We start from the raw sequence: 14,374 nt of genomic DNA, 5'->3' as shown, positions 1-14,374 counted from the left end.
ACTAAAAAATTCTTAAAAAGTAGCCTCAGCTGCATTATATGAGTTAAATGGTACCGTAAAAATTAACTTCATTTGGATGTGTATAAAAAATTAAACAACATGAAACAAATTAAGAAATACGTAACGCTTAAAATATACGTTACATTAAAATAGTAAGCCAATTTTTTAAACCTTAATATAATTTAAAGTTAAGACACAAAGAACCTATTTAAATGATACATCTCACGATGGAAGTAGGTATATACTCGTAATGTGAAAATAAAAACTTTTTACACGTGCGGGTAAATTTAATTTTCTTTCTATATAATTAAAGAACGCAGCCGTCAGTCGGCGCGCGAGTGTCGTGCGCGCAAGAAGCTCCGCTACCAGTATCTGGAGGAGCTGGTCGCCGACCGCGAGAGATCTGTGCTGGCGTTGAGGAAGGAGTTGGATAAGGTATATATTAAATTTACCACTTAATTTCCGTTTGATGGCGACTCTAGAAATGTTTTACTCGATGTGCATGCGCCTGCTCAATATGTGTAAATAGTCTACCTGTGGTCTATTTTCAACAGACTTCAAAAAAGGAGGAGTTAATCAATTGGACTGTATTTTTGTATTTGTTTACACCAACTGTAAGTATAATAACACTCAAATTACATCTGACAAGGAAGTTTTCACTGTGTCCCATCGTTAATAGAGTTGAATTTCGACTGCAGTCCTTAATAAATTATAACTGTATTTATATTGTGTTTACTGTTCAGTCCTGTGGTGGATTTGCGGCTTGTTCTAATGATTTATGGCTAATTAATCGTTAAGCGGGTCAGGTCACATTTACGCGTTTAATTATATGTATGTAATTGCAATTCGAAAAGATTTTTGGCTACTGATACACAGAACTATGCAAGATAGTCTCTCATCCTTGTTGCAGATCAAATCTCTATGTCTTTAGTCTGTATAAATAAATGAACAGCTTATATTTAAACACAGACAAAGTAGTTTTTATAAGTGTGAAAACAGAACATTTAATTTTTTCTTTAGCACTTACAATCTGCCTTGACTTTGCTCGTGGTATATGTATGTGGTATAGTCTATAGCGCTCGGGGATCACGTACATAATATCCAACGATGAAAGTATTTTTAAAATCGTTCAAGTAGCTCCGAAGATTAGCGTAACAATAAATTAACTCTTCAGCTTTATTTAATTAGTATAGATTGTGATATTAAACATATTTGTTCTTGACGACTATATCCGAGAATCTCGTGGATCGTGTCGAAGTTGGCGTTGATCAGACTGCATGGTGTGACGTCATAGTGATTTTCACATTAAGTGGAAGATGACGTCTCTAAATGACGCGGTGGCCAGGTGTGCAGTGTGCACTTCCGTTGTTTACTGCATCTATGATCTATACGTTAAGGTTTATTGGAATCTGTGAGTGTTCGTATGCCGCGTAAAAATGGGATCTTCTTGGGTATTCTTTTCAATTTTCCATAATACTGATAATGTACTTATTAGCAACGCTCAAAAAGAAAAATGGGTTTTGCAAAATAATTAAGGGAAATAATCTTCAAGGGTTTCCCAACATTTTAAATCGCTCATTGTTTCAGTGCAAAATGATATTGACAAAATTTGGTACCATCATAGTTTGTTTCCCAAGATTAGACATGCTGAGGAAATCCCGGGGGTTCCTTTTGGTATTCTTTTCCTTTGTCGCGGGCGCAAAGCTTAAAAAACTTATTATAACTGTAGTCGTCTCCTACCTTTTTTTTTGACTTAGCGTTTATTTTTCTATATTTTCAGTTTTACAAATGGAATTTAGAGTTGGATCAGGGGCGCATGCCTGAAGGCATAGAAGCAGTGCTTCAAGAGATTGGTGTTTTGAAGCAAGAAGAAACAAAACCTTATTTAATGGCTTGATTTTTTTGTTTTTAAAAATTTTTTGGTTTTTTTTTTCCTTGTATAAAAAGTTTGTTTTTTTTTTTCCAAATACACGTTATTACCTATTTCTGAGTATAAGCCTTTAATTTATATATTTGTTTGTGTTAAACTAATCATAAGAAATTTTTCGTGATGAGCTTCATTTTGCTTGAATTCATATTCATGTCTTAATAAATATTTTCATAATAGGAATGTATAAAAGTTTGTTGTATTACATTTATATTTGAAGTGTTATATTTATTCAGTTGTATTGTTATTAGAAAGAATTTTTGATCTAATCATAAGGTTTAAGCATTGTACATATAATGAAAATGGCGACACTAACATGGTAATAAATTTAATTATATTAAGAGTATAAGAGTTGGACTCGATATTTTAATAAAAGTTGTTTAATAACATTGTAATATTTTTTAATTTTTAAGTAAAGGTTTTGTATAATAAAAAAAGTAGAATTAGGATATATACGTCATTTCAAATGACATAATTACTCGTCAAGTAAGTGATACAAACGTAGTTTTTTTAAAACAGACGGTTGTATGAGAGATTTGGCCGACTTGCATATTAGCTTTGAAAACTCGCTTATGTAGTGTATAGTGAGTTATTTTGTCTTGTTTTTCTTGGTTTTATAGTTTTTTTAACTAACTCAAACAAATTGTTTTGTAAAATGTTGCGAATTATTTTTGTTTTAACGCTTTGTGCACAGCAATATGTAGTTTAAGTATAACATATAAAAATTCATCGTAAGTTACGTTATTCTTTTACGCAATTTTCTTTTATTTAATAAATGAAGTAGTTAAGATAACATTTTGATTTCACTGATATTTTAGTGTAGGTAACACTGATTTTAAAGATGTATTTCGTAAAAAAGAAAAAAAAATCTATATTTCAGTACCATCCTAGTCTATGAAATAATAGTAGCTCGATAATGGTAACACTCCTTTACCTATTCATTACTTTTAATAACCAAAATTTGAATTTTTTATCTTGTTTTTTTTTGCGATTATTACCATATGAAGTTTTCGAATAAAACCTTTGAGTAATTCTACCAGCCTCTACGCGCAAATAAATTAACCCAAAGTTACTATTCTCTCATACAATTTTATTGCGTTTTAATATGTTATTGTATCATAAAAATCTAAAAAAGAAAAAAAATATTCCAGATCAATGTTATTCGTCATATAAATATAAGATTGACGTTAGTTCATAGAGGTATTGAAAAGTTAGTTAGGAAATATGCTATTTTATTCCTTGTTTACATATTCACCAAACCCTTTAACTAATAAATGAGTTAAAACTCTGTTGAATGTTCGAATTTATTTTTTATTATATTTTAATCTACAAAAGTGGATAATCCATTTCTGTTTTATTTATATTTTGTTTTTGGGATTGGGTTATATTTTGTTCCTGCAGGATCGAAAGTTTTAAACATTTTTGTGACAGTTGTATAGCTGATAGATGTTAAGTTTTTATAATATAATGGCAAAAGCTTCATTTAAACCTCCAATAAAAAAAAATATGTATTTTATAAACACTTTTTTCGAAATTAGGACCCAGGGATTTATGTAAATATTGAACTAACTTCTATTGTATAACATTTTAATATACTTTGTTGTAATATAAGATAAAAATATGTGGAATAGAATTTTTTTTTTATAATTACGTTAAAGTAACTATATTTAGTTGAAGTTTATTTTTATTATATTTCGTACTTCCTGCGTTCAATTATTAGTTTTTAGATTGATTTTTAACAAAAATGGGTGTAAATAAAATAGAACTGTTGCGTTTGTGTCGTAACGTGTTGCAAAGAAACAAATTAGTTTAGTACATTGTTACTAAAATAGTTTAACAAAATACGCCTATTAAGTAGTCTCAAAAAGCGAAATGAATATAATGCCATCTCATATTATACAAAACAAAAGAAAGAGACAAGCAATACGTGTTATATCTATGAAATCTGAATAACTTTGTCATTCACATGAAGTATTCGATTTATCGTATGAGAAATATATAATTTCTTTGCATACCTGTTTTATTTGCACCCATAAATTATTTTATGTGGTCAATAGTCTTTAGTGTAATTTGGTTATTCAACAGTTTTGTCGGCAATCCGCCTTGACGGTCTAGATATTATGTAGATACGTTATTTTTGTGTGGTTTATTTGTATATTATGTAGATTTAAGGTTATATCTGTAAATATGTAGATATTTTAAGTCGACAGCAGTTAAAGATGAATTAAACGTGGTTGAATTGAATGCGGATACACAATTTTCTAATTAAAAATTACTTCGATATACGGTGTGTGTACTTTGCGAAATGGAATTTACAGTTTTACAACGCTGATTACGTAAAAAGTACATTATCCACAAAACGACGTACATAAATTGTTTTTTTTTTTTCTTTAACTTTTAGTTTACAACCCTAGCTTCGCGCAGACGGCATGTACCGTTTCGCTAATGCGCGTATTGTGTCCTTGAATACAATATTAAGTAATAATCTTAAAGAAGCGCGCGCGCGGATGGCAATGGCCGACGTATTGTCAGCTAGAGGTGTACATGTAGTTATCAGAATTTATTGCATAGGAAAAATTCAGAAAAGAAATGTCACGTATATTTTAAGTATTTTTTACGTAATCTTGAAATGAAAAACTACACCATCTTTCGATCTCAGCTATATGTATAACATTGTATATTGTATTTTCTTATCTACCCGGTGTAAATGTTTTCACGCGATATTAAAAAGGAAATAAGTCTGTCTAAAATAACTGTATTATGTAATCTTCTAATGGAGTATCTAGTGGAACAATAATTGTCTATAACATGTTAGGATATTATTATTTTCCAATATTCCTCTGAACAACTGTCTAATGACTTAAAATAAATGAGAAAATCTCGGAAGTTTAAACGTCTCTAAATATTTATTTCGAACTTTCATATTCCATGAGACGCTATGAAATCGTTAAAAACAAGACTCTTCATACTTTTTTTTAATTCTCTTCATATTTTATTGTAGTTACCATTTTTGTTCGTTTTCAGTTTGACAGAATAATCAAAATATTAATTCGAAATCTGATTTTAAGAGAATTTATTTAAAACTATGCTATTTTATTATAATCTGTATATTGAAAAAAAAAAGCAACCAAATGATAAATACAATAAAATAAACAATTCTTTCAATGACTACTACAACCTATGGCAATCCACCTCAAATAGTCAATAAGGATAGCATTAAATCTTTCTTATATTATACAACTGTACAATTTTTAAAAGGTTATATAGATACAACAGAGCAAAGGCTTTCTGTAAATTGCGCGTTAGTGTCGATTAGTAATATTTAAAAATATAATAAATAATAGTTTAAAAAAACTAAAAAACACGCTTTAACAAAAATCATATTTTGCAAATTGAAAAATGGAATAATTTTATCAAATTTGTGTATTGTCATCGGTCCTCAATAAATCTACAAAGTTTGAACGAAATCTGGCCGTTTAAAGTGGGTCAAAATCGCGCCCAAAGAAGTCGGTTACAAACAAACATACAAACAAACATACAAACAAACATACAAACAAACATACAAACAAACATACAGGTGAAGCTAATAAAAAGCGTGTAAAAAATAGCTGAAAGTTGTTTTTTTACGCATTAACTTTCATTTATGATTTTATTTGGTGAAACGATCAAACGGATTAAACTCGATCGCTTAAAACATTCGCAATTATCATAATTTATTTAAACAGATTATAATATAATTATAAGCTCATAATACTGTATACTTTTTAATTGTTTTTTTTTTTTTTCATATATGCCATGCCAGATAGTTGCGTTTTATATTTTCTTTTTAAGTATAGATTATTTAAATAATCTGTAAGGCAATATTATCAATTTTAGATGCATTGTATGTAAAGCTTCTGTCTGATTTTAAATAGTAATGTTAACTTGTTATATAATTAACCTGGTATCTGGTATTTAGTCTTTTTATTTACTTTCTTAGAATGTAAGGCGATATTTTATTTTATTTTTAATTTTTAAATTGAGGGTTATAAACAAAGTTTAGAAGTTGTGTCATTAAAAAAGCGCTAATGTTTAATAACGCAATTAAATTTCATGTAATAAACGTGAAAAAAATAATTTGTGTTTTATTAAAACATTATTTTATTCTATTGTGTCTTTCAAACGAATTGAAAATGTATGCACTGTGCATTTAATTTAAATCTATTAATTAATTATCTATCTAATTCCTTTAAAACCAAAAGAAAGTGTTAGTTATAAACTCAAGAATTTTAGATTTTAATAAGTTTTGGCTTGTTGGATTAAGAGCCAGCCAGCCAGTAAAATGTCTAGCCAGGTAGAGTTAGGGGCAGTAGCTAATTTTAAATACCTTAATTATCTGTGGCAGCGAAATAGTTACGCGCTTGTGATTTTGTACTATGTATCTTGCACCCGCGCGCCCCTTTTCCGCGTAACTTGTGAAGATTGCAATTATCCAGACCTATAAAGACCTATACCTATAGTCTTTTTATAAAAAATCAATAGAGACTGCAATGTGTTTTTGTAGTAAAAAATTAAATTTTGTAAATTATTTCAATTAATACAAGAATCTTCTCCCCCCATCTTTCAAACTATTGACGTTAAAATTGTAAAGTATACAGTAATAGTTATTTACATAAATACTTCAGGAAAAGCTATAGGTACGAGATAACGTAGGTACGTAAGGGTACCTTCGGAACCCTGGCACTTGGCCGATTTGTGAAATTATCTTTTGGTAATAGGTTTTGTACAAGTTTTAATAATAAAAAAGCAGTTCAAACAAATATGAAGTACTAGCTGCGCCCCGCGGTTTCACCCGCGTAAGTCCGTATCCCGTAGGAATATCGGGATATAAATTTATATGTTGTTCCAGTTCTCCAGCTAGCTACGTACCAAATTTCATTGCAACCGGTTCAGTAGTCTTTGCGTGAAAGAGCAACAAACACACACATCCTTACAAAACAACTCAAAACATGAGAAGCGCCAAATCGTCATAAACAAAATATAAAGTTCTGCGATAATATATGATGTTTCGCCAACTCGCGTTTAGCCATCATTATTATGGCAAAAGGGAGCTAGGCTGATGTTAAATCAGCTGAAGATGATAAATAAATAAAAATCATTTATTGAATTTGGAATCTGGAATAACACATAGTAATATGAAGTGTGAGCAGATATTAATTAATTAAAAAAGCTAGATAGCTACATTGAAGCACCAAATGAATTAAACGAACAATATTTACTTTCTCTAACTTTGAAGCCAAATTGTGAATTGTTAATAAGACTGTTTTAGTTAAGTTGTATGAACGTGGTTGTAAGATTTATTTCAATGGAGTACAGATTTATATGAAGGGGAGGAAATTCGCAGTTTAAGGTTATGTATTCAAATGTACGAAAATAATCTCTCTCAGATTTTTCAATTTAAAGGTGCTAATTGTTCTGTGCGTTTTATGTATTTGTGTTGTGTATTTTAACAAGTATCTTAATAAAAGTGATATAATAAACTTTATATTAATTTGTAATAAAAACCCACGGATTTGGTGAGTAATAAAGTTAAAAATATCAGTAGATTTGAAAATCTCCATCGTTTTTGAGAGCGTCACTTAAAAATCAATGAAACGTAATATGTGTATTAATCGCTAGCTGTTGTCTTGGCTGCGCCCGTGGTACATTATGCTATATGGCCTACGTCACTCAGTGAAGTTGCAAGTTTCTAATAGTGGAAGAATTTTTGAAATTAGTTCAGCGGTTTTTGCGTGAAAACGTTACAAATATTAACAAACGTTATTAGTGTATATTTAATTTCAGTTCATTTAAAAAAAACATTAATGTTTATTGGTTTAGTAAAAGGACATTAAGGTTAAAATTATACAAGTTGTACGAAGAACTCACTAAGTAATTACTTAAACTTGAAGCTGCTCAAAGCGTGAGAAAATCTGTTGTGACAGGAACCAATGAGGACGAGCGACGTTGATTTGTTGAAATAAGATATGGATAAAGTTATTGAGCGAAATCCCACTGATTTATTTTAATAATCTTATTAGTGGAAATTACTCATCATATCTTTATCTTATATGCCTATTTGTCTAGCCCTACTCTTTGACATTTGATTTATTATGGACTAGCTGCGCTCCGCGGTATCACCCGCGTAAGTACGTATCCCGTAGGAATCTCGGTATAAAATTTGTGCCTATATGTTATTCCAGTTGCCCAGCTGTCTACGTACCAAATTTCATTGCAATCGGTTCAGTAGTTTTTGCGTGAAAGAGCAACAAACACACACATATCCTTACAAACTTTCGCATTTATAATATTAGTAGGATATATCATAACAATAAATATTTCATGATTTAGGAAGAACTATTACATATTCTGATCGTAACCTGGGTCACTCACTTGCGTGAAAACATTTGTAACTTATGTAAATGTTCGCGCGCATTAGGGAAAAATATTTACAAATACCGTTCTGCACTTGTAGGTACGATTTCGAATTCATGCCAATGTGAGTCAGTAGCATCAAAGATCCGCTCGCATTTCGTACAAGTTGTAAGTTCATGACATTATATAACTACCATTATGATAATATGACCTTTATTGTCCCGATTCAAATACCGTCTTTTATATATATATATATATATATATATAATAACTAGTTTTATTAGATACATATATGTTATATGTTGAATAGTTTAATCAGTTCAGTAAAAAAGCCTTATTTATAGAGAAAATTTATTCATATTGCTACCTATAAAACTATGTTAAAATACAACGTTTGTACAATTCCTCCATCCTTAGTAATAGCTGGTAAATATGCTGAATTTTTTCATTTATCTGTAGATTTTATTCTAAATAATAAAACTATTCAATGTCGGATTATTATAAGACATTAGTATTCTGTGGGATTTTCTTCTAAGATTTCTCTTTAATCCTTTCATTTCATTAAAATTGTATTGGATGGAAACTATTTACTGAAGAATTTTTGTGCAAATAAAATGAAAATATTTATGAGGAATAAAAATTTCTTAGTACAAAATTCTACTAATATTTGGCAACAGTTTCTAGTTCAAAGACCCGCGCCGGTAGACAGGCATAAACCGCGTTACACGAACTTTACTCATTTGAAAGTATATTAAACAATTTCGATACTGATACCCGAAACTGTATTAAAATAATTGCCGGGTTTGAGCGTTACCACTGAGGTGGGTTTGAACATTTTTGCTATTTTATATTTTCCTACTCTCATAATGAGAATATAAGTATATTGCAAAATTCATACTAATATTAAAAGAAAAATTTTCCCTTTTATATGCTAGTTTGTAAACCCAAAAGTGTTGATAATTTCTATGATCTTTTAAGATTTAAAGCTTAACGGCGTAAAATATCCTACTGCGCAATGATTAGGTATATGGTACAGGTACCATAATATTATATACCAAGATGCATGCATCACTCCCAGAATTACCTGTGTTTATTAATATATATATACACTTAACATTAAATAGCTTATTAAATAGCATGTTTTGACTAATCTGCAACGAAAAATATGCGTTTCGTTTAATAGTTAATCGTCCACTTTCACTTTTGATTAGTGATATCCTACTATAATAGTATTAAACAAGAAGATTTTTAATTTTAAGTATATTCGGAGGGCCATATCGTATTCTTTACCCTTCCCAGGCTTTTCCTTTATTCCTCTCGTCAATCCATTCTTAATACCTTCACAATTGATAGTCGGCAATCAATTTGTAGAGGCGTAAGTAAGGTCTACAATTGACCTTACGCCTCTCCCAATGTTCATGGGCGGTGCTGGCGCTTATCAGCTCCATTGCCGACGATGACATAAAAAAAAATATATTGATTGTCAAACTTTGTGGAAAATTCAATAAGAAAGCCGCTTGTCCCGGCTTCCGCCGGTTTAATTCTGGGCAAAAAATAGTCTATGTAAAAATAGTCTAATCGGTACAGATATAGTTTTGCAGTATTAAAAGTATTTTAACATGTATCGTTACAAACAAAAAATCCTCTTTATGATTGTAGGTATACCAGTATAGGCTGCCTATAGGTTACAAGCATACAAAGAAACAAGTTTTAGTTTTTGTTTTAACAAACTTCGGTTTTTTAGGCCAGAGCGGTAAACTAGGCGGTCGTTCGCCGGAAGGTAAGCGATCATCACCACCTATGAACATTTGCAGAGGTACGACCTCAACAAATGCAATGTCGCTTTTACGTGACGACGTGTTAAACTGGGAAGGGTGAGGAGATGGATACAGGTACCCGTAGTGTTATACTACTCTTTGGTTACAGGCCTATTCTTTTTATATATTTAATAAAAAAAAATTAATCATATTTAATCATTATTAGCATCAATTCAAATTTTTTTTATAATAATGTAAGACAAACTGAAAGAAATGATAATAGAATGAAACTGATAGGTTATTATTGTTGATTATGAAGAAAATATTATATGCCAGATACATTTCGCTAAGCTTATCTAATAGAGATGTTCATATAGGTACTTTGAAATGAGATCAAAGTATTATATTTCAAACATTTCCACGCTTTTACACTGCAACAGCGTTTCTCAATGAAATTTTCAGCTTCCAGCAGCAGTATTCGCGGCAAATCTGTGCGGGCAGGACGTCTGTATACCAATACGTTACAAATTTAGTAACGAAGTGAATTCAATATTACGATTTGAATAACAATTTTATTCTATTTTTATTTAAATTTTTTTAAGTAATACTGGCAATTTACAAATATGAGAAAAAAATTAAAATGACATTCGAATTTTGAGAGTAATTCGTAATTATTTGTTATTACAACAAATGTAAACTTGTGTAAAATGGATTCGCAAGCTTTCCTCCGCCAAAATGAAACGTATGAAGACTTTTACAACCGATGCAACAACTTGTCGAACTTTGATTGTAGCGAAGAAGAAATGTTATGGTGGATAATGGGGTCTCGCCGGCTGCCATTAAAAGAAATAATACCTATTAGTTTGGTGCTAGTGATTATTTTTCTAACTGGGGTAATTGGTAATGTGTGTGTGTGCGTGGTGATCATACGGAACCCGGGCTTGCACACGGCTACGAATTATTATCTGTTTAGTTTGGCTGTAAGCGATCTTCTTTTGTTGTTGTTCGGTAAGTATTTTTGCGTAAATCACGAATGTGTTTTTTCTGTTTTGTAAACATTGCAAAATTTAATGCGTCATTTAAAAGTTTTGAAATCCGGTATAAGATGCGAAGTTAAAGTTAGAATTTTCTAGTTCAAATTAGAGAAATTTGATAATAGGATTTCATTTATATTATTAATTTATACTATCATATATAATGTATAATTAACAACTTTCGTGTAAATTCCCTAGATATAATTTTTATGCTTTCTTATGTATAATAATAATTTTAAATGCCTTCTTATATCAATTCGCATTCACTATTAAAAATGTTAGAAAATTAGAAATTCTATTTGCCTACAGCAGAAATCGCACAACAAATATTTGTAAACATGATACAGCCTATATGATCATTTAGCAATTTATCATCATGAGTAAAGGTAGGTTGTGGCTTTGCGCGATTTGGAGTGGGCTAATCACGTGCACTCCCCTCAGATGACGATCGTTTTCATTGCGTCGTGAAATGATGGAACCGTGTTTCATCCATTCCTCGCGATTATTGTTTCGAGCAGTGGTGATGTTATCCACATGCACATTGAAAAATCAATTTATTTATGTATGCTCGCCTGGTCTCGAAACCCCGACTTTAAGATTTTTAAGTCCGAAGTTTTCACCATTGAGCCACTACTACTTCTCCAACCGTTGTTAGTTTTGATTGATTATGAGCTCGTCCGGCAAACACTTCGAACAAATCTTTCTACCCAACTTTAATTAACGTTATGTCCAAAACTTTGTTCTATGATATGAGGCTTTATATCTAATATTTTTTATATCCTATGTGCCTCCCCCGGTTCTAAGCTACCTCTGCACAAATTTTCAGCCAAATCGGTTAGTCTGTTCTTAAACTATAAATAGTGTAACTAACACCACTTTCTTTTATATCTAAACTAGCTGCGCCCCGCGGTTTCACCCGCGTAAGTCCGTATCCCGTAGGAATATCGGGATAAAAAATAGATGTTGGCCGATTCTCAGACCTACCCCATGTGCTTACCAAATTTCAGAGGAATCGGTCAAGCCGTTTCGGAGGAGTATGGCAACGAAAACTGTGACACGAGAATTTTATATATATCTAAATATACATTTAGAGACTCAACTATCTCGATCAACATTAGTCTATCTTCCAAATCATTGTGCGGACTTTTATCATGTTTTGTCTAGAATCGGAAACGTGGAAACTTCGGTTCTTATTTCGGTTTATTTTAATTAAGCAAACTGCTTTTTAACAGTTTATATTACTAGTATAAATAACGTTTATCTGGCCATTCCTTTGCTTTAATCGATTCTTTTTCTTGGCTTCACCGGTTATTTAGAAAACTTTATTTATTGGCACACAAAATTTATTTTTGTCCATTTTCTTGAAACTAACAAAAGTTGCTTCACGCGAATCGCTCAATCCCAAAAATTAATAGTTTGATAACTATGAAATTTATGCTCGATTTTTTTGAATAATACCTAACTAGAAATGAAATGGATTAAATAATAGTAACTACTCGTGTGTTAGCCTACCAATTTTTCACTTCAAAACCATTTACCGTACCTACGCTGTAATTTTGAATGCCATTAAAACTCGATGTGACATATACGTACATAGATAATAAATACATGTATATTTTCGTTTGTAATCAAACAACAGTGAAGCAACTTTTCACTTTGGGACTGTAAGTTGTACGAATTTCATATTACATGTTATGAGGCAATACAAGTAACGAATTGTGAAACTGAAATTACTTTTGTTAAATTTGGCGATATGTTTCACTTTGTGTAACCTTAAAAACATATGTGGCATGATGAATACATGTGGGCTTTGAGATAAGCATTAACATAAATAATATAAATAGAACAGGATTCTTAATTAAATGTTGCTCGGTTTATAAAATATGAAGTTACAAGGTAGCATGTATAAAAGAAATAAAATGATTACACCGACATTAAAAAAGGAAGTAGAAAATAACTTAGTTATATTTTAATAGACAGTAATTGAACAATTATGACATGTGGTAATTAAACGTTGTCGTGGTACAAAAATTCCTGTTTCATGAGAATTACGTACCTACTTGCTAAAACCACAGATTAAATATTGTAAAAATATGTAACTACAACTATGTTATTTCATATATTTTAATACAAAATTTTTATTGGTTTTATAAGAAATGTTACATTAAATTAAAATTATAACGAGTAGATAATTGAGCAATTAGTAATCTGACTCTTAATTAAAATTTCCCCGTTGCGACGGCTGTGACTACATTAGCTGTTTTGAAAATTCGATTGTAGTATTTTCTTGTGTTTGATTTTACGCGAGTATTATACATTTAGGAATTAAAGAGGGTGACGAGGGTCCCCCCGTGACCACGCTCGCTGTTAAGTGTTCGAAACGTCGGGTTAATAATATAATGAATAAATCAGGTATAACATCCGTCAAAAAGTCTTTAATTTCTTAATTCAATTGTAATAATAATAAGCAACCAATTAAGGACATACCGAATTATTGAATAAAAAAATAACAATGTTCAATACATGGTTCTTCCAAGTCAAATAAACTTGACTTAATTTCTCACACCTTTCAGAAGGAGACAAAGGTTTAAAAATAGTGAATATATAAATGCTTTTTACAAATATCTGTCATTGTATATATCATAACTTTTTGATGTAAAAGTTTATAATATCATGTTTTTCTTCATTTTGATTTTGTAGTATTAAAACCTGTCTGTATTAAAACTTACAGTATTAAAACTTTGCTCTTCAATGTTGTTTTATGTTAAAGTGCCACTAAGTGATTTATCGTAACTTGAACTTAGACATTACAGTCATTAGACGTTTAGATTCTGCTAGGTGTATGATAATTAAGTTAAATGTTCTAATCAAGGCAATTAATTGTTTCCTAAATTATATTTCAATTGGAAAAATTTGGTTTATAACGTGTTTTTTTTTTAATTAAATTTCTTGAAGAATTTAGTAAACAGTTTTAGATAGATTGCTGCGACTATAATAAAGATATTTTGTTGTTAAACGTGTCTTACAGTACCTTATTATGTTGATTTAAGATATCAATTAATCAAAGCGAAGTAGGTTAACAAGGTAATTTTACATTAAAATTATAAAAATAAAAAAAATCCAAATCACTGCACTGGATCAAGCAAATTCGCCTTTTAAAAATACCAAAAAAAAACTAACATTTAAAATTTATTACGTTTTATATCATGTAAAAAACAAATGTAGGCAAAATATTCACACTGACGTAACTCTCAACACAACAA

General features: G+C 30.5%; 2 protein-coding genes across 2 annotated transcripts in view; both read left to right on the top strand.

Moving 5' to 3' along the window:
* LOC119837278 (REPTOR-binding partner) overlaps positions 1-5,040 on the top strand; it is a 13,769-nt gene extending 8,729 nt beyond the window's left edge. The window contains exons 3-4 of the mRNA XM_038362794.1: positions 314-435; positions 1,781-5,040. Of these exons, the coding sequence (XP_038218722.1) occupies positions 314-435; positions 1,781-1,897 (239 nt within the window). The 3' untranslated portion in view covers positions 1,898-5,040. The remainder of the gene's footprint in view (positions 1-313; positions 436-1,780) is intronic.
* A 5,744-nt stretch (positions 5,041-10,784) lies between these two features.
* The window catches only part of LOC119837422 (neuropeptides capa receptor-like), a 31,938-nt gene continuing 28,348 nt past the window's right edge, over positions 10,785-14,374 (top strand). Inside the window, exon 1 of the mRNA XM_038362997.1 lies at positions 10,785-11,085. Within this exon, the coding sequence (XP_038218925.1) occupies positions 10,785-11,085 (301 nt within the window). The remainder of the gene's footprint in view (positions 11,086-14,374) is intronic.

This window comes from Zerene cesonia, chromosome 27 (genome assembly GCF_012273895.1).
Source record: "Zerene cesonia ecotype Mississippi chromosome 27, Zerene_cesonia_1.1, whole genome shotgun sequence".
NCBI lineage: Eukaryota > Metazoa > Arthropoda > Insecta > Lepidoptera > Pieridae > Zerene > Zerene cesonia.
The sequence above is the reverse complement of the archived record's forward strand: the minus strand, read 5'-3'. Positions and strand labels throughout refer to the sequence as shown.